This window comes from Artibeus jamaicensis, unplaced genomic scaffold (assembly GCF_021234435.1).
Source record: "Artibeus jamaicensis isolate MK-2021 breed Jamaican fruit bat unplaced genomic scaffold, CSHL_Jam_final contig_859, whole genome shotgun sequence".
NCBI classification, from domain to species: domain Eukaryota; kingdom Metazoa; phylum Chordata; class Mammalia; order Chiroptera; family Phyllostomidae; genus Artibeus; species Artibeus jamaicensis.
This window is the reverse complement of record NW_026521989.1, coordinates 66,779-87,799: the sequence shown is the minus strand read 5'-3', so window position 1 is coordinate 87,799 and position 21,021 is coordinate 66,779. Positions and strand designations below refer to the sequence as shown.

Sequence of the window (21,021 nt, the reverse complement as noted above, 5' to 3'; positions counted from 1 at the left end):
TACTTTTTAGAGCGTAGGGTCCTTCTCAAGTCCAGGGCAAGGGTGGACCTCGGCAGGCCCCTTGGCCGAGGATGGGCTGACCTGGGGACTCCCAGACCTTTCTGAGCTGTGTTCTTGGGCGGGGCCTCATTTTTCTGTTCGACTGGGACATCTGAGAACTTTGTAGGAGTCGGGCTTATTCTTGGAAAAGCCCCGGAAGCTCAGTTGAACTCTGTAAGAATTTCCTATATACGTTGTACTGAGTGGTCGGTATCTCAACAAGGAGAGACCGACATACGGATGTGCACTTGGTAAAAGACAGTGATGATGTGTTTATTACTCTCGGGGAAGTGTTCCCGCCAGTGACATGGATGCCTCGCCTCTATTTTTAATATATTTCTGTGCTAAAGAATGACTCGCGTTCAGGAAAGTGGCCCAAGAATGAGTTGAACACCTGGAGGCCTTTTTGTGGAATGAACAAAGTGCTGTAATCTGCTCCCCAGGTCGAGAAGTGGAACAGATGAGCCCTGGCTGGTGTGGCTCAGTGAACTGAGTGCTGGCCTGTGAACCAAAGGGTCACTGGTTCGATTCCCAGTCACGGCACATGCCTGGGGTGTGGGCCAGGTTCCCCAGTAGGGGGCGCTGAAGAGGCAACCACACATTAATGTTTCTATCTCTCTCATTCTCCCTGCCTGCCCCTCTCTAAAAGTAGATAAATAAATGTTAAAAAAAAAAAAAAAGTGGAACATCACCTTGTATGTCGTACCTGGCCCTGTGGGGCCCCACAGCCTGTCCGAAAAAGACGTCAAGAACGGCCGCCCTGAATCGTCACACTGTATGGTTGCCTCTGTTTGACCTTCATCGACATGGAGTAAATAGACTTGTTGCATGGACGTTTTTTCGCTCAATGTTGGGTTTCTGACAATCCCATTATGGCTGATAGCAGTCATCGCATATGTGTTTTCTTTGCTGAACTTGAGCGTTTTTTCTGTATTTTGTTTTGTTTTCTTAAGGGTACTTTTGAAAAGCTCTCGTGGCTTTAAAAATCTTTGGTGGCTTTGACCTTCTTGCGGTCCCTCGTCACCCTTCCCCAGAGCAGAGCCGTCTCGAACACGGACTTGGCGTCTGGGCTCCCTCCACACCTGTGTCTGGCTGCCCCTGGGGGGACAATTCATTATTTCCCGGCCTCTTTGTGACGGCCTCCCGAGCACTTGGTGACTTGTCTCGGTGGCGCTGGGTGTCCTGCGGCTTCTGGCTGTCATGTCATGTCCTGTGCGGCACACGCGGGGCTGTTTCTGAGAGTCCCAGGATGGCAGTGGCTGTGTAGGGGTGCAGGCAGCGAGTTGGGACTGGGGCACAATCACCCTCGGCATCCTGACCGTCCAGTTTCTGCCCCGGTCGTCGCTGACTTCCCGCTTTGTTCCCCTCCCCTGCCTGGAACCTCCTGGAATGGTTTGTAGCCCTGCGGTCCCCCTGATTACCTGCCTCGTTGTCGTAACTCCCCTTTGCCTTTGGAGCCCGGAATGGCCCAGGGCCCGGAGTCCCGTGGTTCCTGGGCCTGCAGCACCTGCTCTCGCTCAGAGAGAGAAGCCAGTGTGGGTGCTTCTGACACGTGTGTGCTCCCCCCACCCCCCCGCCGCCGGGGGCACGTGGAGAAGTGTGGGAACACCCCCAAGTCCGTGTCCTCAACTCCAAATACTGCTGCCTCCCATTTCTGCTGGCACTGTGTCATTCGTTAGCTTCTGCTTTTATAAAGAGACAAAGTTCAACACATCATTCCGAGGTCCAACTATTTCTCGTGGACCATTCAAGCTGGACTTGAACCCAAGTCGCGGAGGTCTCCCTCCCAGGTAGCAGGCGTCTATTTTCTCCTGCCAGCATCTAGTTTTGAATTAACTGGTGGTCACTGTCGTGGGGAAGCGGCGCTCTCTCTGCCTCTTCCTGTGCCCGTAAAGAGCCTGGGGTCCGTCAGAGGGCCTGCTTATGACAGGCAGACTGGGGCGGGGGGCAGATGGAGGTGTGGGGCGTGACCGCCAGCTGCCTGGGCCCCCGGGGCCCTTCCAGTGTTTTGCGGGTGGTCAGTGCCCGAGAAGAGGCTACACAATAGTCCATGAAAACTCGACACTATGTCCCGGCAACCCGTTCAGCGGGGGCTTTGATTAACTGGCTCTGTGAATTAACTAGACTTTCTTTTTTTCCATGCTCTGCTTTTAACAAGGATCCTCACCCCCCTCCCTGCTTTGGCCCCGTTGCAGGTACCAAAGGCACTCCCAGCCGATGCCCAGACAGCCCACAGGTGTTGTCCAGCTGAGATCTGCCTCCTCCGGGCGGGGTTCCCACGCCCAGTGTCCCCTGGGGCACGCACCACGCCTTACTGGTGTGCAAGCTGTGTGCACTGGAGTTTAAGGCTCTTTTTTATTGTTTATTTTATTTTTTAAAACATTTTATTTTTAGAAAGGCGGGAGAGAGGGAGAGGAACATCAATGTGTGGTTGCCTCTCATGGGCCCCCCCACTGGGGACCCAGCGTGCTCCGTGGGTTAGACCATCATCCTGATATGCCAAGGTTGCAGGTTCAATTCCTGGTCAGGGCACTTCCAAGAATCAGCCAATGAATCAGTATAAATAAGTAGAACAACAAACTGACGTCTCTCTCTCTCTCTCTCATAAATAAATAATTTTTAAAATGTGTTTTTTTAAAAAGTGCTGACATTGTAAGCATTAAACATGGGTGGATTTTCATGTGGAGAATCTCACCTCAAACCTACACCCAGAAGAAAGAAGAGACAGTCTTTAAAAAACAAACAACTAAAAAAACCCCCCACCAAGTACTTGTAAAATCACTGCACACCTTTTAAGGAAATGCCTGTGGGAAGGCATTTCCTGGGGCTCTGTGGTCGGCCTTGCACTTTCGGGGTTAATCTGGGCCTCGGCCAACAGGCCAGACCCTCCTGGGCGCTGTGATCCCAGGTACACAGCACAGATCATCCTGTCACGTCAAACAAAGCCCAGCGTGGTTCTGAGAGGGTCCAGGACCTCTTTTTGAGGGAGACCATTAAAAGGTACCTCTTCTTATCTTCGAATTGAGCCCTCAATGTCACGATTTGTCAATAGAGAAGAGTTTTTTTTGGGGGGGGCGCAGTTGCATTGGCATCTTAGCTATGTTCGGAATCCTTCACCTACCTAATGCTGGTTTTGTGTTCCGAATCCTCGGGAGGAAACTTTGACTTCAGGGTCTGTTCTGGGAGAGAGCTACCTCCTCCCTCTTTCCGAACCCAGGAGTCGGAAATATTTCCACACGAGCCCCCAAAGATAAGTGTGTGTTTTGCGCCCAGTGCTGCCCCGAAAAGGCTGGAATGGGGACGCAGGAGGTGGAATGAAGCCAGGCTGTGGCCAGCTGCAAAAGTGGCGTGCAGTAATTCGGTCGTCCGCTTGGGAGAAAGCAGAGGCGGGCTTCCAGGGAAGTTCGGACCGCTGGTCCAAGTTTGCACCGCTCCACCCACCCACAGCACAGCCAGAAGCTTCTCGCCTGGTCTTCGCGGTAGCCGTGGCATGATGGTGTCAGAAGGTTTAAGCGGTTTTGAGTCAATACTTTTTTAAAGAGATTTTACTTATTTTTAGATGGGGGGAAGGGAGGGAGAAAGAGAGAGAAACATCAATGTGGGGCTGGCTCTTGTGCGCCCCCTACTGGGGGACCTGGCCCGCCACCCAGGCTTGTGCCCTGACTGGGAATTGAACCACTGACCCTGTGGTTCGCAGTCTGGCGTTCAGTCCACTGAGCCACACTGGCCAGGGCTGAGTCTTTATATTCGAAAGATTTGAGACCCTTTGCGTTTCTTCCCAAAGCTATGAGTGAGCCCGGGAGATGTGATTGGGACTGACAGAGCAAAGGCGTCTCCTGGTAAGGGCTACACATTAGATAATCATCTGGCTATTTTGGTTTCATTGTAGCTTCAATTTGCGGTAGAGCAATGAGACTACCAGTGAGTCGGGCAATGTGTTTAGTGTAATAAAAAACGTGCTTTCACGGAGTCCTGTTGCATTTAACACTGCCTAGTTTTTGTAAGTACCCGACTATCGCTCCCCTGTGGTGTGGTGTTACTGTAAAAAGAGCGTTCTGGCCCTGGCCCAGTGGCTCAGTTCGTTGGAGTATCGTCCGTATTATACCAAAAGGTTGTAGGTTCGATCCCCGCTTGGGGTAGGAATGAGAGGGAACTGAGTAATGCTTCTCTCTCTCTCTGTCTCATCCCTCCCACCTCTCCCCCTTCTACCCTCCCTCCCTCTCAAATCAATAAACATACCCTCGGATGAGGACTTTATTTTTTAGAAAAATGCCTTCTACGGGTTCGTTTGTGGGTTGGCAAGGAACACAGCGTCAGACGGGCAGAGATGTAATGACTCGCAGCCCGTAGATTTTTCGGACAGGTGCACTGTGTGTCGCTGTTGAATAGAAATATAAATACGGCCCCACTGTAGTTGCTCTTTGCTTCTTTCTCCGCCATGGTGATACGTGATACCCCTCAATCGTTTTCCTGTTTTGAACACGTTCTGTGTGGTGTTGAGTTTTACACATCACAGACATTACGGGGAAGTGCCGTGGATTTGTAAAGAACGCTGACTCACGCGGAAGGACCCATGTCCGTGGATGAGTTGCTCTGGGTGGCCGGTCACCTAGGCTTTTGGGGCGGGGGGAGCTCCCTGCTGCTGCCGCCCAACTGCCCCACCCAGGCAGCGTCTGGCTCTGGCCCCGGCGCTGGGACGCGTTAGATCTCTCCCTCCTGGCTGCCGGGCACCTGCTGCCTTTGTGGGCACGTGTCTTTGTTCATGGCCAGAGCAAAGGGACAGCGTGGCCCCAGATGTTTCTGCCCCTTTGATGGCGAGACCGAGGCTTTCCTCAAAGCCCCCAGCTGGCGCCAGCTTCGTCTCCTGCCAGGAATGTCAGGGCCACCACCCTCCCTGCACGGGCTGCTGGCTCGGGGGTGGAGGGGGTAGGTTCCAGCTCCAGGGAGAGCAGGGCTGTTGCCCACCAGTGATGGTGACAGGCTGGGCGCGGTGAGGGGCCGCTGCTCCAGAGAGATGCCCGCCAGGTGCGAGCCGGCAGAACTTGGCACCCGAACAAGGCCCCAAGAGGTCTCCTTTGAAGAGGCAGGGAGGGGATGTGAAGGTCAGCCTCTGTACAAGGTCCCAGACAAAGAGAAGTCGCAGGGACTTCTCGGTGGGTGGGGCTCCCATGTGGCACTGTGGGTCTGCACAAGGACGAGTACGTCCGAACCGCAGGCGCAGGCCTGGAATTACCCAAACCCACGCTGCCCTTGGGGTGACTGCTGGGTGACCTTCCGGCATGGTGCGACTTTGGTCTCTCCTGGCCTGAAAAGCAAAGGGCAGCCTGGACGGAGGCTCAGTGGGTGGAGCGCTGTCCCACGCACCAGAAGGCTGTGGGTTCGATTCCCCACCAGGGCACATGCCTGGGTTGCGGGTTCGATCCCCGGTCAGGATACCGTTGATGTTTCTCTCTCACATGGACGTTCCTTTCCCACTCCCTCCCTCTCTCTGCCCTTTCCTCTCTAAAATCAATAAAACATATGTTGCCCTGGCTGGTGTGGCTCAGTGGATTGAGTGCTGGCCTGAGAACCACAGGGTCGCCAGTTTGATTCCCACTCAGGGCATGTGCCTGGGTGGTGGGCCAGGTCCCCAGTAGGGGTCGTGCAAGAGGCAACCACACATGCATGTTTCTCTCCCTGTCTTTCTCCTTCCCTTCCCCTCTCTCTAAGATAAATAAATACATAAATTAAATTAAACCACAAAAACTTGGAAGGCTTGCCCCCGTGGGGTGCTGATTCACACAGGGCGACCAGTGGCTTGCGCTGGGTAGGGATTGCGTCATTGTAGGGAGTTGTATCATTGACCTCTCAAGGTCAGCTGCCCGTGCAGCCCCTCCCTGATGGTCAAGGGCACGCAGGCCCTCCCGTGTCTGCCATGGTGTGCGCTCAACGTCCCTCTGCGTGCACTTGGGCTGCTTGAGCCAGATGCCCCGGACTGGGTGTCTTGGAACCACGCAGTGTTGCTTTCTCACACTGGTAGAGGCTGCCAGGCAGGGCAGTGTCCCTTATAAGAAGGCCAGCCCCACAGAGGAGGGCTCCATGCATGGCCTGGTCACGTTCTGGAGGCCCTGCCGCCTCGCAAGTCAGTTTTGGGGAAACAAACTTTCCACCCTGAAAAGGTTTTTTACCAAAAAGCAAGCCAGCCCTTGGGGCAGGTGAGCTCACCCACATTTTGCCCAAGAAAGGGGAGGGGGACTTGCGTCACTCACCCAGAGGCAAGGAGAGGGGGCCCTGGGAGCAGCCCGTGCCTCTCGTCACTCACTGTCGGTTGCGTTATCGGGAGGAACAAGCAGGCAACAGTCTCTTTGAAGCATCAGCAGGCCGGGAACAGCCACTAAAAATAAACAGCCGTGGCTTCTGAGAAGCAGGGACACTTTGTTCTGGTGTCCGGCAGTTCCTTTTCCGGCTTCTTCACCGCCCACCGGCTGATCTGTCAGATTCCCCGTTCGCTTGGAAAACAGCAGCGTGAAGTCATGCCACTGTCATGATGTCTGTTTGAACTGGTGCTGCGCAGGTTCCTGGTGCCGGTCTCCAGAAAGTCGACGAGGAGGAGCCGTGGGTGTGTGTTTCCAGGCTGTGGGGCTGCGGGAGGGGCGCTGGGCCCTGACCATTCCTGACCGCACCTCAGATGGCCATGGGCGGAACGTTCCCTTAGTTTTCTCTCTCCGATAGTGCTAGGGTCGCTTGGTTGTCTTTAATGTCACTTGCAACAATTGTGTGAGATTGTATTCTGACAGCCATCATATCAGCATGCATTTTAAAAAAACTGACCAAAATTGGTATTTGTGTAGCTATTTTAGTGTTGAAGACAGAAGGAAAAAACACATTTATGGTGTATGTATTGTGCTTTATTATTATTATTATTTTAGATTTTATTTATTTTTAGAGAGAGGAGAAGGGAGGGAAAGAGGGAGAGAAACATCAATGTGTGGTTGATTCTCGAGCGCCCCCTGCTGGGGACCTGGCCCACAACCCTGGCATGTGCCCTGACTGGGAATTGAACTGGTGACCCTTTGGTTTGCAGGCCTGCACTCAATGCACTGAGCCACACCAGCTAGGGCTGTGCTTTACTGTTTTAAGAAAGGCAAATATGCACCTGAAATGCAAAAAAAAAAAAAAAAAGATTTGTGCAGTGTGTGGAGAAGGTGCCAACAGATCGAAGGTGTTAACAGTGGTTTGTGAAGTTTCTTGTACTGTTGACGTCTCGTCCAAATCGTGCTCTGCGGTGGAGCCGTCTTAGACACGGGAAGATGTTCAGCAGCGCCCCAGCCTGTACCCACTAGAAACCGATAGGTGGGAGGTAGCCGACGTATTCAAAACATCCAGATCAGTCAAGTTCTTGGTGAGAATGAAAAACGTGTCTTTTATTTTGTGGAAGAGATGTAATGGGCGTTTTACGCCAACCTGACAGCGCAGGGCAGCGGGCGATTTCCTTCCCCTGCCTGGGGCGGGAGCAGGCTTGCAGCAGGGACGGGGCTGTCCTCGCTGATTCCTGTGCAGAAGTGTGGCCTGCTGCCCTGTGACAGGCAGTGGCCTCGGACAGGAAGAAGCAGAGGCGCCGCCTCAGTGTCCTGTAGGGCGAGGGACTGGTGGCCTTGTGCGGGGCTGCGGGAGCCGCTGAGACACATGCCAAGGGGGCCAGGGCAGGGGTCTGGTCTCATGGCGTCCGAGGGCCGAGCCGGGTGGAGTGTGTGCTGGAGCAGTAGGCAAGGGGGTGGGGCAGAACAGAGGGGACCCTGTCCCCAAGGCCTGCGGGCAAGAAAGACCCTTGTGTCTGGGCAGAAAGGCTGCTTTGTTGCGACGTGTGTTGCAGGGAGGGGCGGGCGGTGTCCAGAACCGCAAGGCCCGTCTTGCATGGTCTCGCTGCAGCTGCAGCTGCGTTGCGCGGTGGCTGGCGGCTGTGCCTGGCCCTGTCACGGCCCCTTGCTGGAGACACGGCCAGTTGGTGCCGTGGTGGGTGGGCTGTGCAGGCTGGGAGTTGCAACGGGATGGTAGAGCTGTCTTGTTTTATGTAGGTCATCTCAGCTACTCCGTCCTTTTTCTACAGGAGTGGTTCTCTGCTGGGAAGAGGGGGATTTTTTTGTCTCCCAGGGGCTGTTGAGTTATACCTGCCTGTTACAGCTTGCGGTTACTGGCCTCTTGCGGGGTGGAGACCAGGGATGCTGCTAATGAACCTCCTACTGTGTGCAGCACGCCCCACAGTGAAGGGTCGCCAGTGCCAGACTTCCATGGTGTTGCTGCGGAGCTGTGGCCGGGTATTTCCATTGGTTAGAGCATCATTGCTGACCCTCCAAGGTTGAGGGCAGACCCCTCTCGGGGCACAGACAAGAATCCACCCATGAATGAAATGCATCAGTGAGGGGAACAACAAATCAGCGTTTCTCTCTCGCTGTCTAAAAATCAGTGTACCCTGGCTGGTGTAGCTCAGTGGATTGAGCACAGGCCTATGAAGCCAAGGGTCACCAGTTCGATTCCCAGTCAGGGCACAGGCCTGGGTTGCGGGCCAGGTGCCCAGTAGGGGCCGCAGGAGAGGCAACCACATGTGGATGTTTCTCTCCCACTCTTTCTCCTTCCCTTCCCCTCTCTCTAAAAATAAATTTAAAAAATATTTTAAAAAAGTGAATACATAAAAGTCAATGTAAAGTTGTTTTTTTTTTTAAAGACTGTTTCGTTGTACCATACGGACCTGCCCCATTTGTTTCTGCTCTTGTCTGCCGATGGGTCCTGGGGCTGCTTCCGACACCTGTGGCGCTCGTGTGGCCTTGAAATGACCGCTCGGGAAAACAGCCCGTGCACCCCACCCTCGGCGGCGTGTCCACCCCAGCATCGTCTGTAGTAGCTGGAAACCGGACACCACCCGCATGTCCGATCAATAAAATGCGGGCGAGACAGACGGTGGGCCTGTTCTCCTCCGTATTCTGTACTGCTGCGTGCAGCAGGGTCTGCGTCTCAGGCAGACCCATCGAGATGGGGGGACTCTGGACACCGCGGGCCTGTCTGAACCAACAGACCCCACCTCTGGGTCTTCGCGCTGAACTCCTGATTTTGCACGTTTGACACGTTCAAAAGGCCGTCTGCGGGCTTGCTGGCTTTTCCCCCATTGCCTGACTGCAGTGCCAGGGACTGAAAGTGTGGCAGTTGTGGAGAGGTATTTGTGTCTCAGCCTGACAACCTAACTGCCACTTAAACTGTGTTGTTTCTACGGCGGAAGCGTGGCCCGGCGTCCACCTGATCCACGTAGGCAGAGGTTTTCCAAAACGCCCCCTTCGCCTGTGGCGACTGTCTGTGGTTTAGGAGTTCTCCGGAATGCTACAGGAGCCAAAGAAGGGGGGCGGGGGAAGAACCTTGGCGTCTGAAATAATCGGCTCTGGGATTTTTTTCCCCCGCCGTCGCAAACAATCTGTATAAAAAGACTTCGTCAGAAGCCGTGCTACCGAAACACCTTGGGTTTTTGGACAGGAAGCTGTTTTCTTTCTTGTTTCCTCATGTTGCAACAAGGGGATCGTTTGTCCCTGAACTTGAGAGGCAAACAGCCCAGCGTGGGCCGTGCCGGTGCTTTGGACACTCAGAAACGATCACATACACAGCGTGGTGGGGAAACATGCCCCTGTGGTACTTGCTGGTTCACAACATACTTCCACGGTGGCCTCTTTTTCTTTTCTGCTGGTTGTCCCGGAACGGCAGATGAGCAACTCCCGTCACTGGTTTTGGGGGGTGACAAGCTGAGGCACAAGAAAAATGGAGGGATGTTATCCCAATCTTGTAGTTAACTAAGTGGGACAGGGGGAGGGTTTTCTGGGGTTAGAGCACCCCTCGTCTTCTCGAAACCTTCCCTGGATACTTCTCCGTTCCTCCCCCACCTCCTGCGCCCTGTACTTGTGTGCCCCCCTGCCCTCTGTGGCCAGGACCCCTTGGGTGTCTCTGTTACAGCCCTTGTCACAGAGAATTCATATCCCTCAGGGCCCTGTTAGCAGGTAGAAACCACACAGTGCGTTTGAACTTGGATGCACGAAATATAAAGCTGGCACCGGCAGACTGGCCACACACCAAGACAAGCCCTTGGCTCGCGTGGTGCCTGTGGGGCACGGTTGAGCCCGCACCCTGGACATCCGAGGCCTCGCGAAGCCTACAATGTGTGTTGCTGTGTGGCTCTTGTTGAACAGTGTGCTGTTCCCCGATGCACGAGGTTAACCATTAACAGGTGATTGCTGACTACTGACTGAGGGTGGAGTAATTATTAACTAGTAAGTGCCGTGGGGGAGAAAGTGCTGAAGAACACCCCCAGCCTGGGCTGGGGCAGGTTGCTTCCCTAAGGAAGCCGGCTGCACCCACCCCCCCGGGACAGTCAGCCTCCTAGCAGTGGGTGGGTCTGTGCCGAGGGACAGTGGAGCGGCTCACCGAATGCACAGGCCAGCTGGCGGGCCCCAAGCTCAGTGGGCCGCTGGCTGGGGTGCCGGGGGAGTGGCCGGACAGCCGGCTGGCATGCCCTTGGAGTCTTCTGGCAGGCCCCCCCTTGAGGTGTCGCTATTAAACTCACTGTGAAGGTGCCCACGGCAGTGCCGCTGGGATTTTCTGGGGAGGTGCTTGGGCGCAGTGTGCCACGCCGTTCCACGGGGTGGCCGCCAGGAACGCAGGCTGCCCCCGGAAGCCTGTGCTCTGCCAGCTTCTCACCGGCGCCTCCTGCTGCCAGACTGTGCTTTTGCGGGTGCCACCCAGCCTGGGGGAGGGGAGCAGTGTTCGCATGTGTTCCTGTTTCGGGGTTGTAGCTCCCCCAACAGGGCGTGGTGTTCAATGCTCCGGGGACGTTCCCGGACTCTGCAGGGCCCTGAGTCTCTGGGCCTGCCCAGGGTCTGCAGAGGAGGCACCCCTCCGCCTCGCCCTGCCCCCAAGGGCAGTGGGCTGTTGGCTCTCCAGGAAGGTGCCTCCTCGGGTTCTGGTCCGCTGGTCCTGGTCTCCGTGCCGCCACTGCCGAGTGTCTGAGGCCGAGGTGCGTCCACCGCCGCTGTCCTTCCTCGTCCATGCGGGAGCTCAGTCTGCCCTCTTCAGCTTCCCTGTTGACTTCCAGTTGCTAATCGCAGCCATCGCAGTCTGCACATCTCGTCCTTGTCTTCCCCCGAGTCTTCTGGCCTCGTGGGTCCCCTTTGCCCAGGTGCCGGTCACCCAGCCAGCACCGCCCTCCTGCAGCTCTCTCTCGCCTGGCCCTGCCCTGGGCGGGCCACGTCCGCCTCTCTCGTAGGCCCTGCTCCAGCCCTGGTTTTTGAGGGGCTGCTGGAAGCGGCCTTTGAGACTCTGGGGCCACAACCTCCTGTTGCTCAGCACCGGGCTGGTGACCGACTTGCTCATCCGGGTGGGATTTTGGGTTATTTTGTTAGCGTTCAAAGAATATTGTTCTGTCCCTTTTCTTGTTTTCTGCCTTGTTGTTGCTGTTGTTTTGGTGGTCAACCACGAGGGGAGGAGTTTTTTTTCTCGTGGTTGCGGTTTTATAGGTTGTTGAACAGGAGGATCCGCGCACAGCCGCTTGCACGTGTGCGGAATTCTGACGGTGGTACGTGCCGACAGTTTAAGAAGTTTCGGGGCGACGGTTCTTTTCTGAAGGGTTATTGCCGCGACGTGCCAGGGTAACGTGCGGAACTACCCTGCAGGGCTGTGCAACCTTCCTGCGTCTCTGGGCCACACTGGAAGAAGCAGCGTGGTCTCGGGTCGCACATTAAATGCACGGCGACATGTACTCACAGAGAAGTCTCATCAGGTTTTAAGTCAGTGGATGCTGTTCTGTTGGGTTGCATTCACAGCCCTCCTGGACCCGGGGTTGGACCCCCCCTGCTCGAGAGTATGAAGTCCTCATATCTTCAAATGCTGCGGGTCCGCTGTTTCTGAAGTGGTCTGTTCCACATGCTCACGGTTTCCAATCGGGAAATGACCTTCCGCCATTGTGATTGTCAGAGCAGAGTAGTGATGGCACTCGGGAAGCTGGACACTTGTGCCCCGGGACAGAGGTGGCCAATAAAATCCCCCTGGGGTTTTTATTAGGAAAAGAACTGAAAACAGCATGGACATAAGAGGTAATTTTATGGAGATTTTATTTGTTTATTTTCAGAGAGTGAGAAAGGGAAGGAGAGAGGGAGGGAAATATCCATGTGTGGTTGCCTCTCATGCGCCCCCTACTGGGGGCCTGGCCTGCAACCCAGGCCTGTGCCCTGACTGGGAATCGAACCGTGACACCTGTGGTTCGCAGGCCTGCGTTCAGTCCACTGAGCCACACCAGCCAGGGAAGGGGTCATTTTAAATGTCCCAGATGCAGTGAGCACAGACTGGGACTCCAGATTGCCATTGTTCACTGCGCTGTGTGTGTGGTCAGGTATAAAAACTCCCCTCATCTCCACAACAACAACAAAGCATTTACACCTCAAACCGGGATGAGGTGGGATTCCCCGCCTTCTGAAACGTGTTTCTGGAGCTGCTGTGAATCACGCACTTCAAAAGCAGTTGCTAAAATATTCCTGTGTGTTGTCCTGGCCGGGTGGCTCTGTTGGTCGGAGCGGTGCCTTGGACACCCAAAGGTTTGGGGATGTCTTGGTGGGTGTGGCTCAGTGGATTGAGCACTGGCCTGCACACTAAAGGGCCACCAAAGGTTTCTGGATATTCCTGGTCGGGGGACGTGCCAAGGTTTCGGGTTCGATGCCTGGTTGGGGGCGTGCACAGCAGGCGACCGATGGATGTGTCTCTCTGTCTCTTTCTGTCTCTCTCTCTGTGACCCATCAACATATCCTCCAGTGAAGATGTTTTTAAAAGCTAAAAACAAAAAAAAATTAGAGAGGCGGACCAACGTCGAGCCTGGCTCATGGTGTTCATCAGCCTTGACTTCCTTCTCCACGAGGCCGATGCTTCTTGGTTTAGTTTGTTTTCCGCCGGCGGGTCTTTTGCTCCTTTCAGCGTGTTTGTTCTCTCCGGTTGGTGCAAAGATTTGCCCTTCCCTGTCTCCTTTGTGCCGGATCCCAGGCTGTCTGGCGGCCATCACCCTGGTGGGGGCGGCTGGGAATTACCGTTTGTTCACGACTCAACACCTCTGGCCACAGGCGTTCCCTTTTTGACCGTGGCCTTATCTGCCATGAGAGATTGTCTCTGGTTGTTTCCCAGCCCGGACCTTTGCGGGCTGAGTCACTTTATTGTCTGAAGCGGCCTCGCCTGAGGGGAATAGGGAGGGTGCATTGCAAACTCACCTCCCCGTCTGGAAGGCGCAGTCTTCTCCACGTAGATTTCCATGGCTGCTCCGAGGCGGGAGTGACTCGTGGGGTTTGAACTGTGGTCTCGGAGTTAGAGAGTTGTTCTCCCCTTTTCCCTGCGATGTCTGGTCACTGTATCTTCAGTATCTTTGCTTTGCTCTTTACTGGCTTGGTTGATGTTCCTCTCCAGCGCCGTGAGTCCTTGCTTTTATTTTTTCCTCTGCCCTGTGTTGGTCCGAGACCTTGGGTCCAGTGCAGAGATGGGGTCGGTACTGGCAGGATCGATCCCCTTCCTTCCCGTTTTGTTCTGAGAAGAAATTCATTGTGAGGATACCTGTGCCACTTACCTCCCAGACGTATTGGCTTGAATTATAAGGTCACCCCCGTACTTCCTTCCACGCCTGCCCTGCCCGGGCCCCCGCTGCCCACAGGGTATGATCCAGAGTCTGATTCAAGGTCATGTTCCTACTGTCCCCCTTTCTGCCCTTGTTCTCAAACGCCGACCTTCCTCAGACAGCCCGGGCCCCCGTGTCTGCGCCCCACTCGAGACCCCACTTTGGAATGTCTTCCCCCGTCCGAGCTGCTGATTCAGGGGCCTTTCTACCCCTGAAAACCGTTCATCACCTGCGTCACCCGCACCCCAAATACAGGGCGTGATTCCTTTGCTTGTGTGCCTGGTCCCCCTGCTACGATAAAGATGCTTTTCCTGCTGTGGGGCTTCATCCTTTTTTAAAGTTTATTCTGATCGTAATGTAAAGTTTTTAAAAATATGTTTATCGATTTTAGAGGAAGAGGAAGGGGAACAGAGAGAGAGAGAGAGGGGGAGAGAGAGAGGGAAACATTGATCGCTTACCTCCAATACACACAGCCTGACCTGGGATCAACCCCCGCCGTGTAGGCAGGTGCCCTGACCAGGAATCGAACCCACAACCTTTTGGTGTCCAGCATGATGCTCCAGTCAGCTGAGCCCCACCGGCCAGGCCTCTGAGGCTTCTTCCCTGGTTATCTTTCACATCCATTCGATAAAGTAGGAAAACTTGGTCCCAAAAAGCCTTTCGCCAGCTGTCTTATTTTCTCCCTCCCCGGCTGTTTGCAGAGAAGGATAAGGTGTTCTGCACATTGGGGGCCATTGCCCTCTGACTGGGGCCAGAACTTTTCTGCTTCGATGCTGGTGAATGGATGCTGGTGAATGGCTGCAACCTGGTGAATGGCTGCAACCGGCCTCTTTGGGTCCGAGTGTGCACAGCGTGGTCCCCTGGGCGCGGCGGCGGCGGCGTGGGTGCATGATGCTTCTGCATTCTGTCTGCCTTTTTGCAGAGGGCGTTTTTGGAGCCAGCCAGTGACCCCGAGAATAGAGCCTGAGGCTGTTGTGTGGGCCAGGGTCAAGGCCAAGTGCCGGCTTGCCTTCGTGATGCACGGGCGGTGGGTGACCAAGTCACCATTGCTGTCCGCCACGCGCGCTACCAAGTCCCAGCTGGCAGCGCCCTCGGGCTGTGAAGCGCGTGCCAAGTGTGGCTTTGTTTCTCACCAAGTTCAAGTGTGGTCGGTTCCACCTCCCGCGAGACATGGGGCGGGGCGCACGGGATAGAAGGGAGGTTTCCGAGGCTGCTTTTTCTTTCCCTGAACGTTCTCTGCGGAGCACAAGGAAGGCTGGAGGGAGACTGGGTCTTGGCAAGGAAGCCACAGGGAGGAACACAAGAGCGGCTTCCTCCCCCACACCCAGGCCTCTTTTCCTGCGAAGGGCGCAGGCTGTGGGAAGGGAGAGGGTCTCTGGGGAGCCTGGTCCCCGCTCGGAGAAGGGGAGCTTCAGCAGACTTGGCGGGAGAGGACACCCGAGGGCCTTATCCTTCCAGAGTTTGTGCTTCCGGAGAACTCGTTTGTAGACGGGTGTGTGGGGGTGAGGCTGGACCATAACTCAGTCAGCACAGGCGATGATGGGTCACCTCCAAACCGTGCTGTCTCCACACGCAGCCCTGCCCGTCATTAGTGGTTGCACCTGACGATTCTCTGATCGCGGTTCCTGTGGCTCAGTGGGTTTGGTGTGTCATCCCTGTAGAATGAAAGTTCACGGGTTCAGTTCCCAGTCAGGGTAGGTGCCCGAGTCGTAGGTTCGATCCCCGGTTGGGGCATGTTTGAGAGGCAGCTGATGGATGTTTTTCTCTTCCCCCCCTTCTTCTCTCCCTAAAATACAATGAAAAAATATCCTCGAGTGAGGATTAAAGAAAGAAAAATCCAATTTTCTCAGAGTACTCAAATAGCAAGGTATTATTTGCTCACTCTTTTTTTTAATGTATTTCTCACAGTATTTCGAAGCATTTGTTTATTCTTAGAGCAAGGGGAAGGGAGGGAGAAAGAGAGGAAGAGAAGCATCCGTGTGCGTTTGCCTCTCATGCGCCCCCTACTGGAGACCTGGCCCACAACCCAGGCCTGTGCCCTGACTGGGAATCGAACCGGTGACCCTTTGCTTCACAGGCCCACACTCAATCCACTGAGCCACAGCCGCCAGGTCTAAATTGTAGGTTTCCTTTTGGTCACGAGGAACCCTCTTCTGGGAGACAGGAGTGACTCTTCATTCGGAACGTGGCCAGTCACAGACTGTCTCCACTGAAAACCGTAAGCAGCTGATCTGTTCCGCCTCCCCCAAGCTCGGCACTGAAAGCCTGTGCCGTGTGACTCTTTAAAAAGGGCCCCGCTGGCTGTCACCAGCAGCATCTGCGTCACAGGGCAGCTGTGCCACCTGCCGTAAGTATGAGAAGAGGAGGAGGAATTGGAGGGAAGTGGCCGTGGGACGTGCACAGATGGGAGAGGCTGGTGTGGGCTTGCAGCCACGTGAGGTTCCCAAAGGTCAACACAGCAGGTGTCGGAAGAAAAGACCTGTCTCCGGAGTCAGGGGGCGGTGCTGGCCTTGGACTTCCTGGGCCGCTGCAGCTGCGGACAGCTGAAGCGTGTCACTGGTCTCCTGGGACGGCGTGTTACCACTGGAAGGCTCTTCTACTCTGCCCTCGGCGGTTCTGTCGGGGCACAGAATCGGGCCAAGGCCGCCGCGGGCACAGCCGGCCCAGGTGTGTGTGCACGCGGCCCCTTCACACCTGGCAGTGGCGTGTCCGTGCGTCCCACCCCGTCCCCAGCCTCCTCAGTTGCAGCACGAGCCCTCCCGCTGTGCAGAATCCTGCCGGGGCCCCTGTGCCCAGGGGACACCGGTGCCTGTCCGTTTGGATGCCTTCACCTGTACCGTTGCTCTTGGCGTGCACCTGTCTGTCATGCGTTTTGCTGTCTCCAAAGTTGACATGCCTTCAAGGCCACAGCCAGTGGCAGTGTTTCTTGAGCGGCTGCCCTGGAAGGAGGGCTCACGTAGGTCCCAGCCGTCCAGTGCTCCCTGGGAAGGGCGTGTCCCTGTCTCCGACCCCGATGCTCCTGGGAGCTCGGGGGGGGGGGGGGGGGGGGGGGGGGAGATCCGGATGTGCCAGGGTTCAGGCCCCACCCACAGGTTCCAGGCCGGAACCTGCATGTTCAGGGACCCCTGGGGCATTTGCCTGCACTTTGTAGTTGGAGAAATACCGGTCCACCTGCCGCTGTGTGTCTTCCAGGTACAAACTGTTTCTTTTCAAGACCCGCCCCTCCTCATCTCCTGCACTTTTGGCCGGCCCCTCCCCCACCAGAGCTCTCAGTGCGGGGAGGTCTTGGAGTCTGTCCTTGCTGGTTTGTGTCCTGTCCAGCTGGCTTGCTTCTGTGACTCTGCCTCTCCAGAGCCTGCTGGGGGTCACTCCATGTGTGGGTCACCTTTCTCTGGGCACCCTCCCCCCACACCCAGCTGCTCACTGCACCCTCCCGGTGGACCGCCCCTTGGCCTCTCCCCTGGGTCATGTTAGACATGTTCCACCCCAGCCTGTGGAACCGGCACCCTGGCTACCGTGGCTGAGGGGTCACCTTGGGTGGGTGGAAATTTATGTGCAATCCGTCTGTTACTGCATGGGGACACAATTGTCTAGGCTTTGGAAACCTGTTGTTCCGTGAACGAACTGCTTCCTGTGTGTGCTGGGGTGGTCTTCAGTTTCATCTGTCCTGTTGGTACTCAGTGAACGGTGGCTTTGTTAACCCAAGGGGTCCGCCCCCCTCGGATCGAGGTGGGGATTTTGAGAGACTGTGAGGTTTCAGAAGCGAGGCATCGCAGTCAGGGGCTTAGTTTCCAGCGCATGAACTCTCAGGAAAACCTATCGCTTCCGCAGCCTGTGCGCACTTGACCTAGCTCCGAGGTTAGCTGTGGTGTCCGGTTCGGGGACTGTGAACTTGGCACATTGCGCGCCGGTGTGCTCCTGACCGTTCGTTTTGTTCACGAGTTTTTCTAGCGCTTTGTAAAGAAACGGCGTTTTGGTGCAAAGCAGGGGTTGGCAAAGTGTTTGCGTAACCAGCCACGTGGTAAATAGTTTTGGCGTTGCGGGCCAGAGTTCTCACTTCTGTCCTGTAGCAGTATGTCAACAGATGGCTCTTGCTGTATTCCAATAAAATTGTATTTAGCGCCCCAAAACAAGAAGGCAGCTGGCTGGATGTGCTCATGGGCCCTTGCTTGCCAAGTAGTAAGTAGTATGGAAAATAGGCTGGGTTCATTGATAGCGAATCGGATTATTACTAGGTTAAGGGTTGAAACACCAAGCTTTCTCAGAATGAGTTAACAGTCGAGCTTCCAGGAAATCCGTGAATACATATTCACATGTATGTGTTTAGCACTGAGTAGGAAATAGATTAAAACACGCAGCCTGGCATGGGGCTCTCATTAGGACCATAGCTGAAGAAAGCAGGTGACTCGAAGGTGCAGGCATGGGGACAGTTGGAACCTGCATACGCTGATGCGGAAGGGAAGGGGAGGCAGGCGCTTGTGTAGGCAGCGTGGCACGTCCGGTAGTTCCCATGTGACCCACCCAGCAGGTCCAGTCCCAGAGAGACACCCAGGGGAAATGAGGCCGCACACACAGAGACTTGGATGCCAGTGCTCAGATAGCCAAAATCCACAAACATCTCCTGTTTCCACCCCCTGACAAGTGGATGAAGAAAATGCCGCCTTCTGTACAAGGGAATGCTGTGCAGCCGTGGAAGGGAATGGGGCCCTGACACCTGCCTGGCGTAGAGGAACCTGGAAAACATCCATGGGGTGGCCTGGTGCAGGAAAGAAGCTGGATACAAAATGCAACATTGTATATAGCTTATTGTATGGGCGAAGCTGCGGCAAAATGCAACATTGTATAGCTTACCGTATGGGTGACGCCCATGACTGGCAAAGCTGTGGAGACAGCGAGCAGAGGAGGGGCTGCAGGGGCCCGGGAGGGTCAGGAAGAGACACTTCCTGGGCCTGCAGCTTCTTGTGGGTTGCTGGCACGTGCCAACATGGATGATGCTGGCGGGTGCCCAGGGCTGTGACTGCATTGCATATTGATACGGTTGAATGGCGTGGTGTTTGAATTAGAGTGTGTGCTGCTTTCGGGGGCTCACTGGCCACGCTTCTTTGTTGCAGATTGAGGAGGGAAGTAAAGCCGCCGCTGTGGACAAGTTACTGGCTGGAGACGAGATCGTGGGCATCAATGACATTGGACTCTCAGGGTTTCGGCAGGAAGCCATTTGCCTGGTGAAGGGGTCCCACAAGACCCTGAAGCTGGTGGTAAAAAGGTAAGGCCCAGCCCTCCCGGCGCGGTTACCAGCACACACTGCACACACGGAGTAGAGCAGCCGCACAAGGTGTCTGCGGCAGTCCCGATGTGGTCTTAAATTGGGGAAGGGTCTGCACCTAGCTGCGTTTCTGCATTCAGGCATGCACGCAAATGAGATTGTTACCTCTTTCCCCAGGATGAATTAAGCATTGCACATGAAAAAAGACTCCTTGTATGACCACGAGCTGTTTCCTTTGATTTCTTAAGTGACGCTGGATAGCTGTATCTTTCTTTGGCAACGCGTGGATTATTTTCTTGGCAGAGACGAAAAAACTGTTCTGTTCCTAATGAAGTGAAGTGTGGTTGCCTGTTGCTTCCACCAGGTGGCAGTGTACTGGGGTGTGGGGTTTTATGGTGAGACTCGGGTGACTGCAGGTAGTGGGAAGGTGGCTTCCAGGTGTCCCCAGAGCTGTGCCCAGGTCTCAGGGAAGGCGGCGGCCGGTTCCTAGAAATTAAACTGTTGGTAGCAATTTGGATGATGTGACGAGGCAAGACAGTGAAATGAAGGACTTGATGGTTTTATCCACAGGAACCACAGCAGTGTCCCTGAATGCCACAAAGGTATTTGTGACTTGTTTTCATATAGAAAAATTTCTCCACCTTGCGTTTTCTAGTTGTCTGATTCCCAGGAAAGCATGCCATTAAAAAAAAAAAATAGCAAGATTAGTGCCATGTTTCCAAAGCCGACTGAAAATTTTAAAAGATAAATGGACTCAAGCACTTCCTTCTGTTTTTTGTAAAATGCAGATTTGAAGACAAATTCCCAACGGACTTTCCTTTAAAAAAAAAAAAGATTTTATTTATCTTTAAAGGGGAAGGGAAGGAGAGAGGGAGAGAAATATCAATGTATGGTTGCCTCTCGTGCGTCCCCTGCTGGGAACTGGCCTGCAACCCAGGCATGTGCCCTGACTAGGAATCGAACCTACAACCCTTTGCTTCACAAGCCCATGCTCAATCCACTGAGCTACACCAGTCAGGCGAGGACTTTCCTTTTATAAAATTTTTGAGGACCAAACTAGCATTTAAGGAGGTGGTTCACAAACACAGAAAGAGAAGCTTTCATTCTTTGCCAAATTACTTCAGCAACCTTATTTCTAAGGGGTGTAGGCTATCCTTCTTGGGAATCAGAAAAATGCAATCTCGGAATGCCCATTCCCGAGCCCTTTGGGGAGGATGGGGCACGGGAGGTGCGGCCGTATCGTGTCATTATTCCTTGGTGGCCGGCTTACGGAGCCCCCTCAGGCGGGCCGTGTGTTCCAACACGGTCCGGGTAGGTGAGGCGCCGTGCTGGTGATGATGCCGAGGTCTCACAGGTCCGGCGACAGTGAGAGGCATCTCTGGGCTGATTTCAGGCCTCTCTTCTTCTGTCTCCCCTTGTGTGTCCCTAGTAAAGCTGCCAGGGCCCCCCAAACTCCGAGCCTGTGGGGGCAGAGTTCTCTGTCCTGCAGGGGAGGTGCTAGCTTGGTGGTTGCTGCAGGCAAACTTGCCTCACCACAGTGCGTGGTGCAGAGGGGTGAAGGAAGGACCGGGGCTTGTTGAATCGGATTGTGCTGGATGCACATCACTGAGCATCTACCTGATGGCGGGGATGCTGAGACCCAGCTGTTTGTTCAGGAACACGTGTCAGTGTGATAGCACCTGGCCCTGGGAGGCAGCAGCAAATAGCACGGGGAGAGCCCTTGACAGTGGGGGACAGTCGGGAGACAAGGCTGTCCTCACCGCCGCGTCCAACCAGGTAAAACAATGTTGGTGGATGGTGGATCTTATTCTACTGTTCAAAAAGCAGCTGTCTAATAACAAAGCTGGCGTATAGTAATAGAGAAAAAGAGTGGGATCGGTTGGTTCCTCCCAGGAGAAAGTTAGATGAAAGACACAAGCTGGCAGTTCCTAAAACGAGAGGTGTAAATAGGAGACAAGCCTGTGGAACCATGTTTAACTGGGAAGGCACGTTTATTTAAAAAGGAGAGACTAGGGTTTTGACTCGCAAGTTCGGTCATAGAGCAGCAGCGCCCCCTGCTGGT

The 21,021-nt window shown here is 54.8% G+C and overlaps 1 protein-coding gene across 6 annotated transcripts in view; it reads left to right on the top strand.

Annotated features, from left to right (window-relative positions):
• Window positions 1-21,021, top strand: part of SHROOM2 (shroom family member 2) — a 96,075-nt gene that overhangs the window by 32,191 nt on the left and 42,863 nt on the right. For 4 of the 6 annotated variants that reach the window (XM_037157577.2, XM_037157576.2, XM_053673422.1 and 1 more), the window contains exon 2: window positions 18,808-18,959. In XM_037157577.2, coding sequence (XP_037013472.2) covers window positions 18,808-18,959 — 152 coding nt within the window. Of the gene's footprint in view, window positions 1-10,685; window positions 11,066-18,807; window positions 18,960-21,021 lie in introns of those variants that run through there. The other 2 variants (XM_053673421.1, XM_053673420.1) reach the window with 1 other exon arrangement.